Source organism: Heteronotia binoei, chromosome 3, assembly GCF_032191835.1.
Source record: "Heteronotia binoei isolate CCM8104 ecotype False Entrance Well chromosome 3, APGP_CSIRO_Hbin_v1, whole genome shotgun sequence".
NCBI lineage: Eukaryota > Metazoa > Chordata > Lepidosauria > Squamata > Gekkonidae > Heteronotia > Heteronotia binoei.
This window is the reverse complement of record NC_083225.1, coordinates 60,278,092-60,300,376: the sequence shown is the minus strand read 5'-3', so window position 1 is coordinate 60,300,376 and position 22,285 is coordinate 60,278,092. Positions and strand designations below refer to the sequence as shown.

Below are 22,285 nucleotides of genomic sequence, written 5' to 3'. Positions count from 1 at the left end.
CAAAATTGCCTCTTGCAATGAGGGAGCTGGCAGCACCTGCTTGGAAAGAGCGGGCACCGGACCTTCCTGCCCTACAAGAAGCAAAATTGCCTCTCGCAAGACAGAAGCCAGCAGCTCTGTTCTTTTCAAGAGGGGCCCCAGAGTTTGTGGTTGCTGGGGAACTGCTGTCAGTTTGGTTTGAGTGGGCTGAAGGTGATTAAAGGTGATGGTTGCTGATTGATTAGGAGTGGCTGTGTTCCCCACCCTCTTTGCATTATTAAGCTGCACCTTGCCAGAGGTGCGAGCCTTTGGCATGAGCCAAAGGGCGAGAGCTAAAGGGCTCTTGGCCTGTAGCTCTTTGCCTGGGGGCTGTGTAAGGACCAGGAACCCAGATCCCTATTTTCCTTGTGTTCCCAATAAGGTAAGTTGACTCTCCAGAAGGGGAGCCACATAAACACAACAGGATTTAAAAAGGGACTGTATATTTTAAAAAAGCTATCATGAAGGTAGAATGCCAGCAGTGGGATGAGGGCTTTCCAGTGTTTTGCACTGAGTGTCACATGTATGACTATCTGCCCATAGGACAGAAGTCTTGGTTGTGTGCTCGATGCAAGGAGCTCCTGGTCCTCAAGGAACGAGTTCGTACCCTTGAGGCTGAGGTGACTGACCTGGAAAAGCAGAGACAGTCAGTTAGGCACTTGGAGAAGACTCTTGGGGACATATTAGATGAGCCTCGCTCTGAACGTGGCAGCCCTGTTGCTGCCAGGGAGCATGAGGGTTGAGAGGGAACAGGGCACCGTGCTGAGGATAAGGGGAATGTGCCCTCAGAAGGGACCTTTTCTTCAAGTGGTGAGCGGGTATCCTTTCACGCCAAGAAACCATCCCTGGGCAGGGAGAGAGGGGGGGTCTTGGTTGTTGGTGATTCGATCCTTAGGCAAGTAGACAGCTGGGTGGCACCACGTACTGACCGTATGGTGACTTGCCTGCCTGGTGCAAAGGTAGCGGACATTACGCGTGTAGTAGATAGGCTGATAGACAGTGCTGGGGAGGAGCCAATGGTCGTGGTGCATGTTGGCACAAACAATGTGGGGAAATGCAGTCGTGAGGTCCTGGAGGAAAAATTTAGGCTGCTAGGCAGGAGACTTAACGCTAGGACCTCCAAGGTAGCCTTCTCAGAAGTGCTACCTGTTCCACGTGCAGGGCTGGAGAGACAGGCACAAATTAGAAGTCTCAATGTATGGATGAGACGATAGTGTAGGGACGAAGAGTTTAAGTTTGTTAGGCACTGGGATGCTTTCTGGAAAAAGCGGGAGCTGTACAAAAGAGATGGTCTCCACTTGTCCCCAGATGGAACCAGGCTGCTGGCGCTTAAAATCAAAAAGGTGGCAGAGCAGTTTTTAAACTAGATCTTGGGGAAAAGCCGACAGGAGATTAAATGTCTCTAGTTCGGGAGGACTCATCTCAAAGAGATGAAAGGTTAGCTGTTACTTTTCAGTGTTGTCCACTGAGATGGTGACAAACAGTGGAGTGTCTGTCAAAGTCTCGAGGAAGCAGGAGGAAGGTTGCAGGCCTAGCTTGCCTGGAAAACTATAGATGTTTGTATACAAATGCAAGAAGTGTTCAAAGTAAAACTGGTGAGTTGGAATGTTTAATGTTGGGGAAAATAATAGACATTGTGGGAATTTCAGAAACTTGGTGGAATGAGGAGAATCAGTGGGACACGGTGATTCCTGGATATAAGTTATATAGGAAGGATAGGGAGGGAAGGGTTGGAGGTGGGGTGGCTCTGTATGTCAGAGAGGGTATACAGTCCAGTAAGACTGAGGTCAGAGAATTAGATTCCCTTCTAGAAATTTTTTGGGTTGAAATAGAGGGCCCAAAAGGAAATTTAACTATGGGAGTTTGTTATCGCCCACCAAATTAAAACATAGAGGACAATTATAATATGATGGAAGGATTAAAGATAGTGGCTAAACGTAACAACTGTGTCGTAATAGGTGATTTTAACTACCCGCAGATTGATTGGGTCAATATGTGTTCAGGTCGAGAGAAAGAGACTGCGTTTCTAGATGCTCTCAATGACTGTGCTATGGAGCAGATGGTCTTAGAACCTACCAGGGGTGGGGCGATCCTGGATTTGGTCCTAAGTAATGCCCAAGACTTGGTGAGAGATGTAAAAGTGATCACACCGCTTGGGAGCAATGACCATAACGTTATTGATTTCACCATTTGTATAAACAGAGAGTTGCCCCAAAAGACCAGCACAACCATGTTTAACTTTAAAAGGGCTAAATTCTCTGAGTTGAGGAGGCATGTGAAGAGGAAACAAAGGAAAGGTAAATACAGTCAAAACCCTTGGGGAAGCTTGGAGGCTATTTAAAACTACAATCCTAGAATCCGATGAAATATATACCACAAGTTAGGAAAGGCACAAATAGGTATAAGAAAAGGCCTGCATGGTTAACAAACAAAGTAATGGAAGCTGTAAAAGGTAAGAAGAACTCCTTTAAGCGGTGGAAAGCTCATCCAAGTGAGATTAATAAAACAGAACACAGGCTGTGGCAAATCAAATGCAAGACTGTGATCAGGCATGCAAAAAGGGACTATGAGGAGCATATTGCAAAAAACATAAAGACCAACAATAAAAATTTCTCCTAGTATATTAGAAGCAGGAAACTAGCCAGGAAGGCAGTGGGGCCCTTGGATGACCAAGGGGTAAAAGGATTACTGAAGGAGGATAGGGAAATGGCTGAGAAGCTGAATGCATTTTTTGCCTCCGTCTTCACTGTGGAAAATGAGAAGTGTTTGCCTGCTCCAGAACCACTTATTTTGGAAGGGGTGTTGAAAGACCTGAGTCAGATTGAGGTGACAAGAGAGGAGGTCCTACAACTGCTTGACAAATTAAAAACTAATAAGTCACCAGGTCTGGATGGCATACATCCAAGAGTTCTGAAAGAACTCAAAGTTGAACTTGTGGATCTCCCGACAAAAATATGTAATCTGTCATTGAAATCTACCTCCATTCCTGAGGACTGGAAGGTAGCAAATGTCACCCCTATCTTTAAAAAGGGTTTCAGAGGAGATCCGGGAAATTACAGGCCAGTCAGTCTGACTTCAATACCGGGAAAGTTGGTAGAAACCATTATCAAGGACAGAATGAGTAGGCACATTGATGAACACAAGTTATTGAGGAAGACTCAGCATGGGTTCTGTAAGGGAAGAGCTTGCCTCACTAACCTGTTACATTTCTTTGAGGGGGTGAACAAACATGTGGACAAAGGAGACCCAATAGATGTTCCAGAAAGCTTTTGATAAAGTTCCTCATCAAAAGATCCTTAGTAAGCTCGAGAGTCATGGAGTAAAAGGACAGGTCCTCTTGTGGTTCAAAAACTGGCTAATTATTAGGAAGCAGAGAGTGAGTATAAATGGGCAGTCTTTGCTGTGGAGGACAGTAAGCAGTGGGGTGCTGCAAGTCTCAGTACTGGGTCCCATGCTCTTTAACTTGTTCATAAGTGATTTAGAGTTGGGAGTGAGCAGTGAAGTGGCCAAGTTTGCAGATGACACTAAATTGTTCAGGGTGTGAGAACCAGAGAGGATTGTGAGGCACTCCAAAGGGATCTGTTGAGGCTGGGTGAGTGGGCGTCAACATGGCAGATGAGGTTCAGTGTGGCCAAGTGCAAAGTAATGCACATTGGGGCCAAAAATCCCAGCTACCAATACAAGTTGATGGGGTGTGAACTGGCAGAGACTGACCAAGAGAGAGATCTTGGGGTTGTGGTATATAACTCACTGAAAATGTCAAGACAGTGTGCAATTGCAATAAAAAAGGCCAACGGCATGCTGGAAATTATTAGGGAGGGAATTGATAACAAATCAGCCAGTATCATAATGCCTCTGTATACATCGATGGTGCGGTCTCATTTGGAGTACTGTGTACAATTCTGGTCACCGCACCTCAAAAAGGATATAGCATTGGAAAAAGTCCAGAAAAGGGCAACTAGAGTGATTAAAGGTTTGGAACACTTTCCCTATGAAGAAAGGTTAAAACACTTGGGGCTCTTTAGCTCGGAGAAACCTCAACTGCGGGGTGAGATTATAGAAGTTTATGCATGGGATGGAGAAAGTAGAGAAAGGAGTACTTTTCTCCCTTTCTCACAATACAAAAACTCGTGGGCATTCAATGAAATTGCTGAGCAGTCAGGTTAAAACGGATAGTAGGAAGTACTTCTTCACCCAAAGGGTTATTAACATGTGGAATTCACTGCCACAGGAGGTGGTGCCGGCTACAAGCATACAAGCTGCCACCAAGAGGGGTTAGATAAAAATATGGAGCAGAGGTCCATCAGTGGCTATAATTTTTTTGGCCACTGTGTGATACAGTGTTGGACTGGATGGGCCATTGGCCTGATCCAACATGGCTTCTCTTATGTTCTTTTGACTGTTGGGGGCCGGGATCCCCTGCCGCCGGCTAGCTGACTGGCGCTGGGAGAAACCTTAAAAACCAGGGAACCCCCGCTGGCATCTGGGGACTGGCATCCAGTCGGACTTGGAGTAAACAAACAAGATAGCGTATACTGGCAGGAAGAGGCAGCTAGAAGCTTTAGTGCCGGCGTGTCATTAATTATCGGGATTTCGTTCTGTAGCTCCAACGATATGCAATGCAAGTCTACTTCAACACGTTGTCAAAGCTAGTCTAAGAGGAACTGGCAAAGGGGGGGGGGGACACACCCTGAGCACCTTTTGCTCCGAGCCCGCGAAGCGAATTGTGCACATGCCCAGAAAAAAGCAGGAGGGCCGCACAGCAAAGGAGGAGGCAGCAGAGGCGGGCACTTTCTCTTTTCGCTTCCGCTGGGTGTGGCCGCACATCGCTGAGCTCCGAGGCGTCTAGCTCTGGAGGCGTGGCCATCCTAGTGTTGGGGGCTGAGGCCAAGGCTCTTTCTCCGCGCCCAGGAAGAGGGCGAGGAGGCGGCGGCGGTGGCGGCGGCGGCAGCGGCAAGAGAACCACAGCGCTGCGAGGCAGCCATGTCGCTATTGTCTCTGTTTCTGCCTGCTCTGCGAGTCTATTGTATCGCCTTCCACGTCGTGCTGCATCAGTTGCTCCGCCGCCTTCGCCCGGGCTGCCCTTTCAAGCCAGGTTAGTGGGTTTCGCGCCATACTCTGTCCTTCGGGGCTGCGGAAACTGGGCAAATCTTTGCTTAGTGCCGAACGAAACTTGGGTGCGTTGCGGTGCCTCGCCACCCGGTGAGAGTTCATCGCGTGATCTGTAGAAGAAAAATAAAAAGCGGCTGTCAAGACTCTGACCTCCCCCCCACCCTCTTTACAGCTGGGGTTGGCAAGTGTTGCCGGCATTCCATCCAGTAGAGATGATTTAAAATGCTGTTGTGCCACTCAGTCTGACTACTCTCGTCAAAGAAGGCGGGGTGAGCAAAACATGCCCGTGCTTTTCACTTTGCCTAGTAAACTACCCAGAAGGGACTTCTCATCCTTGGGCCTTATATTGCAGAGCAAAGGCAAAGCTAGATGGGTAGAAACTGCCCTACAGGCGCTGCCCACTTGGTCTCCCAAATGCTTTCCGATCCATATCAAACGGGCTCACGCCCCCTTTCCAGCCTGCAGCTCCGGGGCAAGACTAGAGTTCGGTGGCAGTAACTGCAGCTGCTTTCCCTAGGTTCCTCTCTGAACTGCTGCTAGTTCACTGTCATCGGTACGTGGACCTCCTGGGCACATCTGATGCTAAAACGGGTTTACGCAGTGGTCTCCTAAATCATGCCTAGTGCTTACTAAATAGCCCGTGTCTCATGTATGCAAAAAAGGTAGTTGACATCCCTTGACTTTTATTGTACTTTAGATGTAAATCTGAAAGGGTCTTATTGCTAATCAAGGTTTTTAGCCCTAGTTCACGTTCTGGAGGAGGAGTCCATGCCTTCCTTGGTACTAACACATAGGCTTCCTCTGCATGATTTAGGTACAGCTGTCGCTGGATTGTCCATGCTTACTCTTTAATGCTCAACCGAAAGTGGCTGACATATACTGTAACCTACCTAGCATTGAAAAGATTTGCAGGGTTTCTTCCTATCACCATGCAAATTAGCAGTACTTTCTTACTGAAATTCAAACTGAAATTAAAGTTTCTTGGTTATGAAAATGTGGTCTAAAGTAGATGAAATAAACAGTTAATGTTATCTGTCTGCTGTTACCCCCCCCCCCCCCGCTTGCTGTTTCTATTGCTTACAGGGGGTCTGTTTCAACGGGTGAAACTGCAACTCTTTTTGGATGCCCTTTGACATGAAAAGTAGCATGTTAGCAAGGGGAGCTGAATCCTCCTTTGCTTAATTTAATCAGTGCTGTTGCTGCAGGCAGTTTACTCACAGAATGATGGCAGGGTTTTGATCCTCAGGCTTGGTGGGAGAAAAGTACCTTGGTGATCAACATCGGAAGAATGGAGCCTTTCTTAAACATTGCACCCATTTTAATTCTTTAACAACCCACTTGAAGTATGAATGTGGTGGGCATGTGAACAACACACCAAGATAATCTAGCCTGTACTTGAAATACCCCATGCTCGCCTTTTTAATATTATTTTATGAGTAAGGAACTTTATGGATTTGGCTGCTGGTTAGAGGAAGGGTTACAGTGCCTTTCCCTATGTGTGGTAGATCCACATATTAGAAGAATTACTTGTTCTTCCTGACTGTCAACATCTTGAGCAGTATTTGGGCCTGGCATCTTGATCTAAACAACTATTTGGAAATAGGTCCTCAGGAAAGTTTCCAAACCAATATTTGTTTGACCTTCTTGTGTGACAGTTCTACTGTTCTACTATTCTTGAATGATTTTATAGTAGTAAATATTTAATACACATATTCAGAAATGTAGTGTTCTGAGACATCTTGAAATCAGGGAATGGCCATTTTATCAGTTTGAGAAAAAATGGATATTGGAGAAAATCAGAAATAAATGCAAAATTTACCGTATTTTTCGCTCCATAAGACGCACCTGAGCATAAGACGCAGCTAGTTTTTAGAGCCGTTTGTGTGAATTTAGAGGCATTTGTGTGAATTTTTTGCAGTATTCGCTCCTTAAGACGCACACACTTTTCCCTCCACTTTTTTGGGGGGGAAAAGTGAGTCTTATGGTGCAAAAAATACTGTAACCTAAACATATTGCAATGCTTTGAGATCTTTAAATGTAGCTTGTATAACTGGATAGTGCTGTTTATATAAGCAGCTAATAGAAAGAAACACAATACTCCAAGCTAGTTAAACTCTTCTTAATTTTTGCCAGCTGTAAAAATAAAATAAAATAGGCTGTAGAAATCATGAAGTTAGCATTAAACAAGAGTGGCAGTTATATGAGTCCACTTTCAGAGAAATGCTGTAAATAAGTACATTTCATGATGGTACTGAACAGTGTATCAGTAGGTGTCGTTGTAAACAAAATTGCCTATCTTGAACCTCTGTGTTTACTGCCCTGTGTTCCAGTAACTAATATCACAGAAATATAAATGTAATTCAAGTTTGTTTCTTCATTCTAGATCTCTCATTCTTCTGATTCTAAAGTTTTACTGTATATTCCTGCTTTGTACATAGTTGTCTGAATTAATTTTTAAAATGCATGTTTTTTAGCATGTACTTCCCTTGACTTTCAGCTTCCTTCCTTTCAATATTGTACAGTATTGCAACCTTTTCTAAAAATTCTTCTCCTCTTAAAATAATTAATATTTCATAGACTTTTATTTTGCAAACAGTCTTTCATCAGAACTCTCATAAAAAGGATCAGAAAGATAAGAAATATATTCAACTACTATTCTGAGCATCAAAATAAAGTAAGAGTCTTTAAAAAAATCATTCTTATTAAAAGGGTGGGTTTATTTTATGGCAACTGGAATTGGACTCATGCTAAAACCTTACCTAGAGAATATGTTGGGAGTTTCCAGTATTTCTAAAAGGCTCTTTCCAGGTGTATGGCTGCACTCATAGGTTTTGGGTATATGGCAGAGCCTAACACCTCAAAGGTCTCAATCCCAAACAAGCTCCCTCATATATGATAAGAGGTTTTTTTTTAAAAAAAAAAATGGTGGGAATTCTTGGCATGTTGTTTCTAGTATCTTTTAAGTATTCTTTCTAGCATCTATGAGAGCAGACAGGAGATTTTCTGAAACTGCAGTGTGGATCAGGCAGTGCTGATGCCATTCCATGTCGCTTTAGTAAGCAGTGATACTTCATTTTGTTCAGTTTGCAATGGTTCTAAAGGATATACTGTGCGTATTTCCTTCTAAGTGAGGAGTATGAAAAAAAAGACTATAGAGTAAAACCATATTGATTTCTCTATTTCTTTGTCCCACAAAGAGGTTTTATAGAAGATATTTCCATTTCTTCTAAGTATGCTTTGGATTGAAACTGCCGCTTCAGTGGTGCTGGTGGCAGCGCTGAAGAGTTTAATTACAAAATTTCACAGTGTACGTAAAATTTCATAAAGTGCTGAAATCAAACCTGTATGTCTGGGGGAATTTATTCTGTATTAACATTCCTGCTATGATGCAGTTTGGTTAACTTGTTTCATGTCAGGCTTAGACTTACGTACATTTTTCTAGAAGAAAGCAGCTGCTTACCCTATAAAGGGACATGGATGCCACATCTTCTGTTGTACAGAGACTAAAATGTACCCATATGACTGGATCCCTAGAACTTGCTTTCAGTTTAGATAATTTAGTACAGGAAGGCCAAACTGCGGCTCAGGAGCCACATGTGGCTCTTTCACATATATTGTATGGCTGTTGAAGCCTCCAAGTGCCTTGTTGGCCAGCTTGAAGAATGCATTTAAAATTGCTTTCTTTCCACCTCTTCTTCTCTTCCCTCTCCTTTCTTGCTCTCCCTCCCTCAAACATCTGATGTTCATTCTAAGTGGTTCTTACGTTAAGCAAGTTTTGCCACTCCTGCTTTAGTATATGGAGTGTTTGCCCTCTAATAGTGGGAGGAATTATCTGTAGGAATTAAATTCTCATAACCTATATGGAGAGTTTCAGCTGTAAAGTTCTTGCATCAGGTTGGTTGAGTTATATTTTAAACTGTTCTTGTTGGACCATCTTAATTTTTAAAAACATAAATGAGGGCACTCTTCTCTTTGACCGTGCATTAAGTCTTTGCAAATTTAATGTGTATTCATATCTTATTTTGATTTCTGTGGTTATTCTACATTAGCCTGTTGTTTAAGAAATTCCAGAGTTTCCTTCTTACCTTGAAGTTTTCCCCCAGTATGTATCAATAGGAATTATATCACTTATAAAGCTGCTACATTGGATGTGAAACATGTGCATGTATTTTATAGTGAAGACTCTTGAGGGGAAGACATCTGTAAGTGGCTTTGTTGCCGGTTGTTACAAGATTCTGACTCCATACAATTTTCAGATAACATGCTTATTTTTTTACTATTCCAGATCTGAAGGTCAAGGGTCAGAAATGTATCTACATTATAGCACAGTACTTACAGCAGGAAGTATATAGTGGGATAGGCCTGTTCAGCATAAAGGATATCTGGGTAGTTCCAGATGCCTGTTACCTGTGACTTTTTCTATCTCTGGGATTGTATGTGGCCCATAAAGTGATAAGGGTGGAATGTTTGTGTATGTTTTGTATTACCTCATGAGATTGTCCAGAAGCCAGTAGTATCTTTCATCTGTGGTCCAGGGAGGAAAGTGGATGGTGGCAGGGCAAATGGGACATCAGCAAGTTTCTTCTTTTCCCCATTGCTTAACTAACCAACTGGAGAACAGAAGGACAGAGACAACATTAATTTGTTATAGCTAAAGTTATACAGGTACAAAACGGAAGATGGGTGACTACAGAGCACATCTTAATTCTGAACTAAGGGTTTTTTTCTAGCCAGTTTGTTACACTACTGTGGATTCTACACTCTTGTTAAGTACCAAAGCCTGTCAGCTATTATATTGGTCTCCTTTCTCTTGCTTCCAGGATTCTCTGTATTCCAAGATACACTCTCTAGCTGAATTATAATGTCTAATCATCCTTGAAACACCTTGACATGGACTGAAATGAAGGCACTTAAAAACAAAGAAGATGCTGATATGAGTCTTCTTAATATGGATCTGTTCAAACTAGCGTATATTGCATAATGCATCATAATATTTTCTCTTGTCAGCTTTGCTTAGAAGCTGTGAGAAAACATGAGGGGTCTATTAAACTGTTGCACCTTTGGAAATGATATAGCAGAACGATATTAGTCAATAATTTCTGTTGACATGTTTTCAAGCACAGATATTAATCAGCAAAGAACCATTTTTAAGCAATGGCGTTCAGGCAAGAGTGGCAGTCTCTAGTTCAGCAGCAAATATAATTGCAATTTTGTATATGTAGAGTTAAAGGCAACAGGAAGATCCAATTTGAGATGAATTAATTCAATGAAGGAAGTTGTGGCCCTCAGTTGCAAGACCTGCGCAAAGCTGTTAAGGATAGGGCATTTTTGAGGTTATTATTAAATACAGTCACTATAAGCTGGAAGTGACTTGATGGCATGTAACACACATATATGTAAAGGGTTTCAAACAACCTGTTAGAATAGTTACTTTGCATTAAGAAATTATTATTGGCTTCTTTTCATTGCTAGCCTTGAATATCCAATGAAAAACAAAGATTGCATTAATGTAGTTGGGTTTCAAGAACATAGCTGGAGTGGAGGGGCTGTGAAGGTGGTGGCAGCAGCACAGGTTTAAATGGCATAGGAAAATGGTGGGAATTGAACAGGTGCCAAAGTTGTGCAGAACCAGTGATAAGCAGGAAAATTCTGAGGGGCAGTGAAGTGGCTTCTGACCAGATTCTGTTCAGTTGAGGGGCCTTCAGTTTTTTACCCTCATTTCTGAAGTAAATGTGTTGCTGCTGGATGAATAAAGAGCCCGTTTGTAGACTCTCATAGTTCACATGCTCAAATAAAGCTGCTTTATTATTTTATTTATTGTTATTTTATTTATTATTATTTTATTTATTATTATTTTATTTATTATTATTTATCTATTGTTATTATTTTATTTATTTATGTTATTATTTATTTATGTTATTATTTTATTTATTTATGTTATTATTTTATTTATTTATTGTTATTTTATTTATTGTTATTTTATTCAGTTTCTATCCTGTCCTTCCTGCGGACTCAGGGCAGGTTACAGCATAAAACTTCATAGAACAAACCACATATAAGTACAATAAATTGAATCTAAAATTATATCAATTAAAACCAGTAAAACAATATTGAGATGGTCTCATGATTACCCTGGGTCTGCTCAGATATTTCATAAATATGGTTGATCCCTGTCCGCTCGGCCTTGAAGGTTAAAACCAGCACCTTGAAATGGATCTGGAACTCTGTTGGCAGCCAATTCAGGCTGTGCAGGACAGGCTGAATAAGTCACATGTTTCCCAAAGTCTACTCTCTAGACAGGAACACAAAGATGAGCTACCCAGCCACAAGAACAGTAATCCAAAGGAACTGTGCACCAACACTGTACATAAAATCCAAATTATTAGATTACCACAAACAAATTGATGTACATTACAATTCTGTAAGGTATACCCTCTGGCAGCAAGCTTTCCAGGGTCTTAGGCAGAAATCTTCAACATTACCTACTACCAGAGTGTATGCCTAAGATAGTGGTGTAGTGGTTAGAGTGTTAGATTGGAACTTGGGAGATCCAGACTCATGTTCTCATTCTGCCTGCTATGAAGCTTGCTGAATGGTCCTAGTTTATCACATGGTTGCTCAGATGTATTGTACCCTGAATTCATTGGAAAAGTCTATTAGATCGACAGTCCAAATGCAAGCAGTATATAAGTAGACTCTTGTTATTAGTTAATGATTCTAAGTGTAAACAGTTACTAGCTTCTTTCTTAGGATGCATTCTTAGGAACATAAGAACATAAGAGAAGCCATGTTGGATCAGGCCAGTGGCCCTTCCAGTCCAACACTCTGTGTCACACAGTGGCCCAAAAAACTAGGTACCATCAAGAGGTCCATCAGTGGTGCTAGGACACTAGAAGCCTTCCCACTGTTGCTCCCCCCGCCAGCACCAACAAATGGCCCTGTTCTGTTTCTTATACATACCACACTTGCAAATTGCATTCATCTTCTAATGACACCAGGCATCTTCCTACATGGAATCTGGCAAGTATAATGCTTGTAAAATAGGATCAGACTGTTGACAGAAGAGTCTGAGGTTCTGTGGACTGGAAGTCAGCTTCTCTAATCATGCAGGCATCTGAAATGCTAGTCGGCACTGCTCCTGTTAATGAGTAAAAAAATTAAAAAGGGTACCAGGTACCCTGTGTTAAGTGTGCTTATGCTTTGTTTTAAGTGTGGTGTGATTTTGGCAGTCCCTGTTAGTAATCTGCAGATTAATGGCTTGATTTGTCAGTAGCAGGCTTGTCTCATCTACCATCATTAAATATAAGGCTGTCAAGTAGAGAAGAAAGCTGAGTTTCTTGTGGTGGGCAAGTTAGATTGGATGGCTTCCTCTATGTTTTCTCTTTTCCTCAGACAGTTGTAAGTGATTTTTGAAGTCTCTGTGTTTGTGGGGTTAAGAGTGTGGAAAGTCTTGCCATCCTCAATAGTAAATGTTAGAGGGATTTTTTGGTTCCTCTACAAGAATACTATTTTTTAAAACTGTTTCTTGTCTGATTTTTTTGTTTCCCTTGTCTAAACCCCAATTAAATTTGTTTCATAGTCAGCAGTACTTAATATTAGTGAGAACTGTGACTTTCGTTGTTCCTTTCGAAGTGCCAAAGTATGCTGTAAGAAAGAAATAGGCCCCAAAACCCTCATGTATTGCTGCAAATTTTGATGATGAAATTTCTTGTACATAAATTCAGTAACTGAATAATATTGGTTCAGAGAATGGCATAGGCTGCAGTCATAAAAAAGCACATGTGAACATATGATGTTGCCTTGTACTCTGTTATTAAGGTGAGTACTGACCACATCAAGGTCAGTATTGTCTAATCTGACTAGTAGCAGCTTTCCTTTTTTCTGGATGCAGTAGAGATTGATGGATGGGAGAGAATGTACAGCAAGAGAATTCTTTAAAAGATTATGCTTTAGTTGCTCACATGTTTGAATCAATAGCCCATTTTAAATACCCCCTCCCCCCAAAAAATATACACAGGCTCTAGTAGGCCAGTCTGGCTACTCCCATTATTGTCCCCCACAGTGGTGCTATAGTCTGCACAAATATTAGTTGTTGGCCTCAGAAAGATGGCGTGGAGGGAGGAGATTGACAATCAACTCTCAGTTTACAAAAGCTTATCTACCACTTCCCCTAGAAGTAATTCTTACAACAGGTGGTCATGAAAGTATTCATCTACAAACCAGCTAGACGAGTCCAGTAGCATATTAAAGACCAAGAAGATTTTCAGGATGTAAGCTTCTGAGAGAGCCAAAGCTCCCTTTGCCAGGTACCCTAAGAGCTCTGACTCAAGAAAGCTTATACTCTGAAAATCTTGTAGGGCCCTAAGGTAATACTGAGCTTGAATCCAGCTGTTATAGTGCAGACCAACATGGCTACCTTCTGAAACTACAGACAAGAGGCTAAACATTTTCAGGAGGCTACAAATGTACTTTCATGTTGAACATTGTTTTTCCTTCCTGTGGACATGATGGCTGAGAACAGACGAGCATTCTGGGGCGGCTTGGAGGCGTCCCGAATGGGGACGGCTCAAAAAGAGCCATCCTGGAGTCTCCACAGGGCCTCTGGTGAAGCGGCCCCATCCCATCCCAGCGGCCTGGAGGATGGGATGAGTGCGGGATGGGGAGAGGCAGCAGATGTTGCCATCTGCAGGGATTTTTTTGGGCCGACTTCAGAGGCGTCTCTGAGTCGGCCCGAAGTGTCGGTCTGTAATCAGCTGATAAGCCCTTTTCTTAAGCTGGAGCCATGGAGTAGAGCAAGAGATAGTCCGTGTGGTTCCTGTGAAGCTCTCTGTTGAAGCTCTCAGCTATATGAGTGTTCCTGACCTCACATTCTACTTCATTCTTCCAAATACTGCTCAGAGCACCTTGACTTGTCCATTTCCCATGATTGGAGAAGGGGTGGGATTGAAGTGGTAATGAAGCTTGGCTGGCTTCCAAGAACAACCAGAATTCTCACACTCATTAACATTGAGCTGTTCTCCTCAGTGGAATAACTTCCTTGAGCAAAAGGGATCAGCATGAATTAAAACTGATGGTTTGTTTCTAGTTTTCTTTGTAGTGCTGTGTAGTATTACATTGAATCAAGTCTTTGTCTGCAAGTTGAATTCATGCTTTGACAGACTGCAATTTTAAAAGCCTTAAAGTGCTGTGTAAACAGAAAGGACTGTGAAGAGTTAATTCTTCAGAGAGCCTTGAGTGACAGGCTGTTCCAAGAGATATGATTGGTTAGCATCATCTGAGCAAATAAAGACTTCTGAACTGGATGCTGAGGAGGATTCAGTCTGATTTCAGAATTAGTTGATAAAGATCAAGAATTGGGGGAAAGTTGGCAGGGAAGTTTGGGAAGTGGGCAGACATTCCCATTTGGGCCAAGGAAAGGCAATTCTTCTAGAGAGAAGAAAATTCCTTACCTGCAGAGCCTATAAGGCAGAGATGTTCCAGGCCTTTGGTTGAGGACAGCCGTAGTTTGTCATAGGCTGGCACCTCTCCTTTCCCACTCCCCACTCCACGCTTTGTAATTTCTCTCCCCCCTCCCTCCCTATGATGCTCTGATAGTCCTAACTGAACAAAAAACTCATGGGACACCATCTGGAACATTTTGAAAAACTTTTAATTTTATTTATTGTATTAGTTTTAAATTTGTATATTTCTTTTATGATACATTTGATGTACATTGTCCAGAGTCTGCTGTGAGCCAGGATGGAACAATTAACTTATTATTATTAAATTATTATTAATTATTATTATTATTAAATAATAATACTACCACCCGCTCAAATAGGGGAGTTAGCTCTGAAGAGTACAGAGATCCTTTGTCTGGTGTGGTTAGAAACTGTGTTTGGAGACCTTAAGAGTCAGTTAAAAACTCAAGATGAGTACTGGTGTTTCAAGAGAAGGGATTTGGGTACTGTAAAGTGTGTACCAGCCTTTTGGAAACCAAAAGAGTCAAAGAATACTCAAAGAAAGTGTGCTGGAGTGTTTGGGAAAACAGTGAAACAAAAGCCTCTCAGCATAAAGATTTTAAGTAACTGAATAGCTTAAGAAGCTCTCATTAGCTTGAAATATAAGAACTAAAGTCTATGCATGTACAGGTTTTACCTCTGAGTTATTTATAGTGAATTATCACAGAAATGTTATCCTGGATTTCACCAGACTTTTTCCCTCTGTGGTGAATATAATTTGGAGTATAAAAACTTATTGAGTGCCATTTAAGTTGTATAAGGTAAAGGGGGCTCCCATTCGTTACCTCAGGTTCGGCAGAGCAAACAGCCAAAATATCATACTGTGACAAGGTAGGACAGCCAGATTTCTTCAGGAAAGAAGAAAACAGGCAACTAGGGCAGCTCAGTCTCAAAAGGGAAAGGAAAATGGAGGGAAAATCTTGTCTCTGATGGAGGGAAGTAGACCGGGGGGTGGGGTGGGCATCATACATACATACCTGTACAATGCTGTCATGTTGTCCCACTTTACAAAGGGGTTATGGGGCTACTCTCAAAACACATTAATATATTAAAAATAAGGTAGGTTGTGTTTATTCACAGAAGCACTGACTTCACATAGGTGACAGACTTGTGCTTTCTCATTTTATGTTTATCTGCTGCCTTTATCAGGTACTCATTAATGAGTGAAGAGTCAAAAGATTGGGACAGTGGCCAAGAAGCAATGGAGAATAAAAGTTTGGAAACTTCACCATCAGACCTAAAGTTAGTGGCCCATCCAAGAGCAAAGAGTAAAGTCTGGAAATACTTTGGCTTTGATACCAATGCAGAAGGATGTATATTACAGTGGAAGAAAATTTACTGCCGTATTTGCATGGCGCAGATTGCCTATTCAGGAAATACGTCCAACCTCTCTTATCATCTTGAAAAGAATCATCCTGATGAATTCTGTGAATTTGTGAAAAGTAACACTGAGCAAATGCGGGAGGCCTTTGCAACTGCATTTTTAAAACTCAAGCCAGAATCATCTCAGCAGGTTGTTCAGGAGACCTTAATTATGAAGACAAGTCACAACTATGAGAACAAAAAGCATCAGGAACTGACGTCTGCCGTGATCAGTCTAATATGTGAGGGCTTATATCCTCCTTCTATTGTAGATGAACCCACATTCAGGAATCTTTTGAGGACTGCTGACCCCCGATATGAACTTCCTTGCAGGAAGTATTTCTGCACAAAAGCGATTCCTGAAAAATACAACGCTGTTAGGGATATTGTGCTAAAAGAACTTACTGATATCCTGTGGTGTGGCATATCCACTGATATGTGGAGAAGTGAAAACCAGAATAGATCCTACGTAACACTGTCAGTTCATTTTCTCAGCAATGGCTCATCTAACTGCCTGTCTGCTAATTCCAGGTGTTTAAAAACATTTGAAGTGCCAGAAGAAAACACTGCAGAGACTATTACGCGAGTCCTTTATGAAATATTCATTGAATGGGGAATAAATACAAAAGTTTTTGGTGCAACGACAGACTATGGGAAAGACATAACAAAAGCTTGCGCTCTTCTGGACATTCTAGTGCAGATGCCTTGCTTGGGGAAGACTTTTAATGCAGGGATTCAGCAAGCTTTTCAGCTTCCTAAACTGTCTAGTCTCCTGTCCAGATGTTGTAAACTGGTAGAATATTTTCAGCAATCTGCGGTAGCCATGTACATGTTGAGTGAGAAGCAGAAGCAGCAAAACAGTATGCACTGCATGCTTGTGAGCGATCGTATTTCCTGGTGGGGTAGCACACTTGCTATGTTGCAACGTCTTAAAGAGCAACAGTTCACTATTGCTTCTGTCCTTGTGGAGGACAGCAACAATCACCATCTCATGTTGGAAGCCAGTGAATGGAATACAATTGAAGGCTTGGTGGAGCTACTCCAGCCATTCAAGCAGGTTGCTGAGATGCTGTCTGCTTCCAAATATCCAACCATAAGTATGGTGAAACCCCTCCTGCACATGCTGCTAAATACGACATTAAGTATCAAAGAAAATGACTTGAAAGAAATTAGCATGGCCAAGGAAGTGATTGCTAAAGAATTAGCTACAACATACCAGCATACACCTGAGATAGATATGTTTCTTAATGTTGCAACTTTCTTGGACCCGAGATACAAGAAATTACCCTTTCTTTCTGTGTTTGAAAGGCAGCAGGTTGAAAACAGAGTAGTAGAGGAAGCAAAAAGTGTGCTAGAAAAAGTGAAAGAGAACACATTTAGGCCTGAAGAACAGTTCTTTGCAGTTTCTGAAGAGCCACCATTGAAAAAAGTGGCAGTTGCTTCTCCGCCTCCCCCTACCAGTGCTATTAATAATATGCTTGCAGAAATCTTCTGCCAGACAGGGGGTGTTGAAGACCAAGAGGAGTGGCATGCACAAATAATTGAAGAACTGAGCAATTTCAAGTCCCAAAAAGTGCTTGGGCTAAATGAGGATCCACTAAAGTGGTGGTCTGACAGACTAGCTTTATTTCCTGTTTTACCAAAGGTACTTCAGAAGTACTGGTGCATTGTGGCCTCAAGAGTTTTCCCTGAGCGCCTTTTTGGCTCTTCTGCCAATGTTGTTAGTGCTAAGAGGAACAGGTTGGCTCCAGCTCATGTAGATGAGCAGATCTTTTTGTATGAGAATTCTCGAAATGGGTCTGAGGCAGAACCGGAAGAAGAAGATGAAGGGGAGTGGGGCTTGGAACAGGAGCAAAGTATTAATTTAAGTGACACAGCAAATATAAACAATTTCTTCAACATGCGAGATAGTAGCTTCATATAATTTGAATATATCTGGTACTTTTTAAGCATTAGAGAGTGCATTTGTCTTAAATTATCAAATTTAATTTCTCATGATAATAATGTAAATAGTGAATGATGTCACATAGCTTTTGTCATAAGTATATATAATATGTGTGTGAGTGTGTGTATAAATAATGTATGACTCCTGTCGTAAGTCATTGCTGTGACCTTTGAGTCCAAAACAATGAGACAGGCTTGCAAATTAATTCTCATGAAACTCTGGCTCAGTTTCTGCTGTCTTTGGTAGGAAACAGAAGTTAAATAATTGAAGTCAAAGGGTAACTTGTAAGCAATTTATGCAGCACTTTTTACCTTATTGAGGGATTCCCTGAATGAAGACTTAATGGATTGTTCTAACTTGCTTGTAAAGCTATCTGAAGTAGAACTTTTAAGTCTTAAAAGCTTTGTTTTAAAAATTTGTTCTCACAATGCGTCAAATCATCAGGAATTATTAATTTTAATGGATTGCTTTACATGTAGCATTCCCTGGTAGATTAATTTTTGTGTTGGAAGCCATATGTGCCTATGCTTTCTCTCTGTCTCTCTCTTTCTTTTTGTCCTGGTGGATATGGTAGATTCCTGATACATGCTGTTGAGGTTCTGTGCGTCAGGTAACTGAAAGTAAAATGAACATGTGAATTCACTGCACTAACACATTTAAGCTGGGCTGTAAATCAGGGCTCTTTTTCTAGCAGGAGCACCTCTGCATATTAGGGCACATCCCCCTGATGTAGCCAATCCTCCAAGAGCTTAGAGGGCTCTTAGTACAGGGCCTACTGTAAGCTCCAGGAGGATTGACTACATCAGGGGGAGTGGCCTAATGTGCAGAGGAACTCCTGCTAGAAAAAGAGCCCTGGCTGTAGTAATAGCTTCTACACTGCAAATTGTGATTTTCTTTTTGTGTGTTAAAGGATATAACACCTGTACAAATATTTAAGATTGAGCAAAGACCCGATTCTTGAGCACAGACCCCAGTGTGGGGCCGCCAAGAGTCACCATGGGTCCATGAACAAAGATTCCATCTGGGCCCTCCCATATAACCCTGATCTAAACCAAATATCATAACAAAACAAATCACTTTGCTTGCTCTTACCATGAATAAAAGAATCGACCTATGTTTTATTTATTTATTTACTTTGTTTATATTCCACCTTTCTACCCGAAGTGGATTACATCATTTTATCCTCACAACCAGGCTCTTTTTTGTAGCAGGAACTCCTTTGCATATTAGGCCACACATCTCTGATATAGCCAGTCCTCCTTGAGTTTACAGTAGGTCCAGTATTAAGAGCCCTGTAAGGTCTTGGAGAATTGGCTATATCAGGGGTGTGGTGGCTTAATGTGCAAAGGAGTTCCTGCTCCAAAAAAACCCCTACTCACAACAATTCTGTGAGGTAGGTTAGGTGGAGAGAGTGTGATTGGCCCAAGGTCACCCAGCAGTGGGGATTTGAACCTGGATTTCCTAGATCCTAGTCCAGCACTTTAACCACTACACTACAATGGGCAGGCATAACAAAAGTCAAAATTGTCTACCAGCTTCAGGATGATTGTAAGAATTCCATGGCCAAAATTGATAGGTATGGGAAAATTCTAGCCTGTGTGAGACAAAACTACCACTACACCATATTGTGTGACAGGCATTGCAACTGAAGCAAAGGGTCCCTTTGCAGGCAAATTTAGAAAATAATGAAAACTGGCCACTAACCCCAGAACAATGATAGAAGTTACAGTGTCAAAAATAAAGTGAACTGGGACACTCTGAACCAGATTATCTTCATGACAGAAAACATGTAATAAGAGAGCTTTTAAACAATTTGTCATGGGTCTCTCAGATCTGCAGCCTGCCATGGAATGTTGCTGGGTGACACACTCCCAGCCCAGATCTACCTCACAAGGCTGTTGTTGTGAGGTTAAAATGGAGAACAGGAGAACAATGCAGCTTTGGGTCCTCATTGGGGAGAAAGACATGGTGTGGTATTTGTTATAAATCTAATTTTAATGATATTAAAAATTACATCATTTGTCATTTAGCAAAGTAGTCTTTACAAAGAGTGATTAGATCTTCCACCAGTACAATAATGATTAACATTCCAGTGGCTAAACTCAGAGTGGTAACTTCCTCATGCATAACCACTAAAACTGATTAGTATTCTATTACCATGCTATGGAAAGGGTAAAGGAGGGGGGGAAGCATCCTTTTGCTACTTTGTTAGATCATGGGGAAATATTAACTCTTCTTATCCCTTCTGTTCATAATATTAACTGTACTACTATATGGTATAATGCTAGTATATCTTATAATGCTATACTACTCTTAAGTACATTTTGTTGCTAAGCAGAATAGGGATGAGAAGATCTTGAGACCAAGAAATGAAAATAAGAGGGGAAGGGCACAGAAAAATTAGATGGAGGAAGATAGAAATTAATGAGAAAAGTGTGGGAAGGAGGGAGAGGTTAAGGAAAAGAGAGGGAATGGTTGTTTTATCTTGCTGCAACACCCGTAACTACTGCTTTGCAAGATCTGGTTGAGCTGGGTTCAGGTCCAGCTGACGGGCTCTCTGAATTTTGTCCCCCCAGTCCCCCTCTGTTGGTGGCCCTGTGTTTAGTGTACTTTTGGCAAGACCTAGTATATTATACAATGGCTGTAATGCAGCATGGGCTTGAACAGGCTTAAAGCTGCTTGAACTAGTGATCCCAGTTGGCTTAAGTGTGCTCAGCTTTGCGTGGTCTTTATTCTGTTATCCATTTAAGAATAGGTAAATGGAAGTTTGAATGTTCTAGTTAAGTCTATTTTGTACTTTTTCCTAAGGGGCATTGTGAAACTGAAGTAAATTTCACTTCAAAAATTGACTTTTGTTAACTTCTCTCCTCTTACCACCACCCTGCAAATTGATGAATGTTTAGTTCCTGTGAGGTCTGCACATGAAAATGCCCTCTTTCACACTGAAATTTGGAAGGATTTTTAGGTTCCTTGGAGTTTCCTTTCACCTCTAGCATAGTTCTTTCCCTGACTAAACACTGATATCTTTTTTTAAAATTAGCAGTCTGAATAGTCCAGTTTAGTCATAAGAACTTGGAAGCTAAATAGAGTCAGCCATGATTAATTTTTGGATGGAAAATCACCAAGGAAGATTGCGGTTGGTACATGGAGAGAGGCAACAGCAAAGCACCTCTGCTCTTCTCTTGCTTGTAATGCTCCATAGATTAGGCTGTCATGAGTTGGTTGTGACTCAGTCATGTTCTTCTGTTTTTGTGACTGTATTCATGCTTGAGACAAAAGATGCCTCTATCACTGTATTAATGGCTGAGGCAAAAGTTGGCCATTTCCTAGAAGTCTTCAGAAGCTTTTTAGAAGCCTGAGAACTTCAACATAGCTCTTAAACTTTCAATTCATTGTAGACTGACACACTTAAGCATGCTCTTCTGAGCAGTTGTTTCAGTTCAACAAAGCCTTAAGATATCATCAGTTCTGTTCTTATTGAGAGAAGTAATGATATGCTCCCGTTTTTAAATATTCCTCATTAATTATTCATTCTTGAGGCTGTTATCAAGATTCTCCATAGCTTCTGATGGTAGTTTCTAAATGTGAACCTCCATGTTCAGTAATATATTCTACATGGAATATGATCAATACAGATCCAAAACATTTGCTCATAATGAATCCTGTGTAAAAAATGTCTACTTCCATTTATGTGATTGCTGACACAATGCAAATTTTCTTGTATAGCAACCATATTCACTGCCACAGGAGGTGGTGGCGGCTATAAGCATAGACAGCTTCAAGAGGGGGTTAGATAAAAATATGGAGCAGAGGTCCATCAGTGGCTATTAGCCACAGTGTGTATATGTGTGTGTGTATATATATATATATATTGGCCTGATCCAACATGGCTTCTCTTATGTTCTTATGTTCATATAAAATGCAAATCATTAGAATTTGTGGGACAAGGCTGGTGAATATTGTTTTAGTTATAGAGGTTTTAGTTATAGCTGGATAAAGGAACATGTTTGTAATTGTGTTTGATCTGTACTTATTTTTTCCAGTAGTTCAATAATAAGCAGCTAAAGATTCTTAGAAAGTGCATGATGAAACAGTGGTATTAATCTGAATAAGGATGCAGGTTCATGAATATCAAATATATTTGATCTCAAGCTGAAATGTTAAAACACAAAGGCTTTTGTTGTCGTAGTTCATTGCAACTAGATACCCAGCTTTTGTTTCTTAGATGTTCCTACAACTATATTATACAATGACTGGAATATTATAAAATGATTGACTCTCTCATTTCCATATCCTGTTTTCTAGCCCAGCTACAAAAATCCTCAGATCTGCCGCTGAACAGCAGATG

The 22,285-nt window shown here is 41.3% G+C and overlaps 2 protein-coding genes across 7 annotated transcripts in view; both read left to right on the top strand.

Moving 5' to 3' along the window:
• ZBED1 (zinc finger BED-type containing 1) overlaps positions 1 to 19,056 on the top strand; it is a 65,152-nt gene extending 46,096 nt beyond the window's left edge. The window contains exons 1-2 of one of the 2 annotated variants that reach the window (XM_060233906.1): positions 4,965 to 5,113; positions 15,780 to 19,056. In XM_060233906.1, coding sequence (XP_060089889.1) covers positions 15,790 to 17,916 — 2,127 coding nt within the window. In that variant the 5' untranslated portion in view covers positions 4,965 to 5,113; positions 15,780 to 15,789 and the 3' untranslated portion in view covers positions 17,917 to 19,056. Of the gene's footprint in view, positions 1 to 4,964; positions 5,114 to 15,779 lie in introns of those variants that run through there. The other variant, XM_060233905.1, reaches the window with a different exon arrangement.
• The window catches only part of DHRSX (dehydrogenase/reductase X-linked), a 240,934-nt gene that overhangs the window by 46,121 nt on the left and 172,528 nt on the right, over positions 1 to 22,285 (top strand). For 3 of the 5 annotated variants that reach the window (XM_060233911.1, XM_060233908.1, XM_060233907.1), the window contains exon 1: positions 4,965 to 5,113. The exons of 1 other annotated variant lie outside the window; for it this stretch is intronic. Coding sequence is in view for 3 of the 4 variants with exons in the window: in XM_060233908.1 (XP_060089891.1) it covers positions 5,002 to 5,113 (112 nt within the window). In the remaining variant the exon portion in view is untranslated. Of the gene's footprint in view, positions 1 to 4,964; positions 5,114 to 22,285 lie in introns of those variants that run through there. One more of the 5 variants, XM_060233909.1, reaches the window with a different exon arrangement.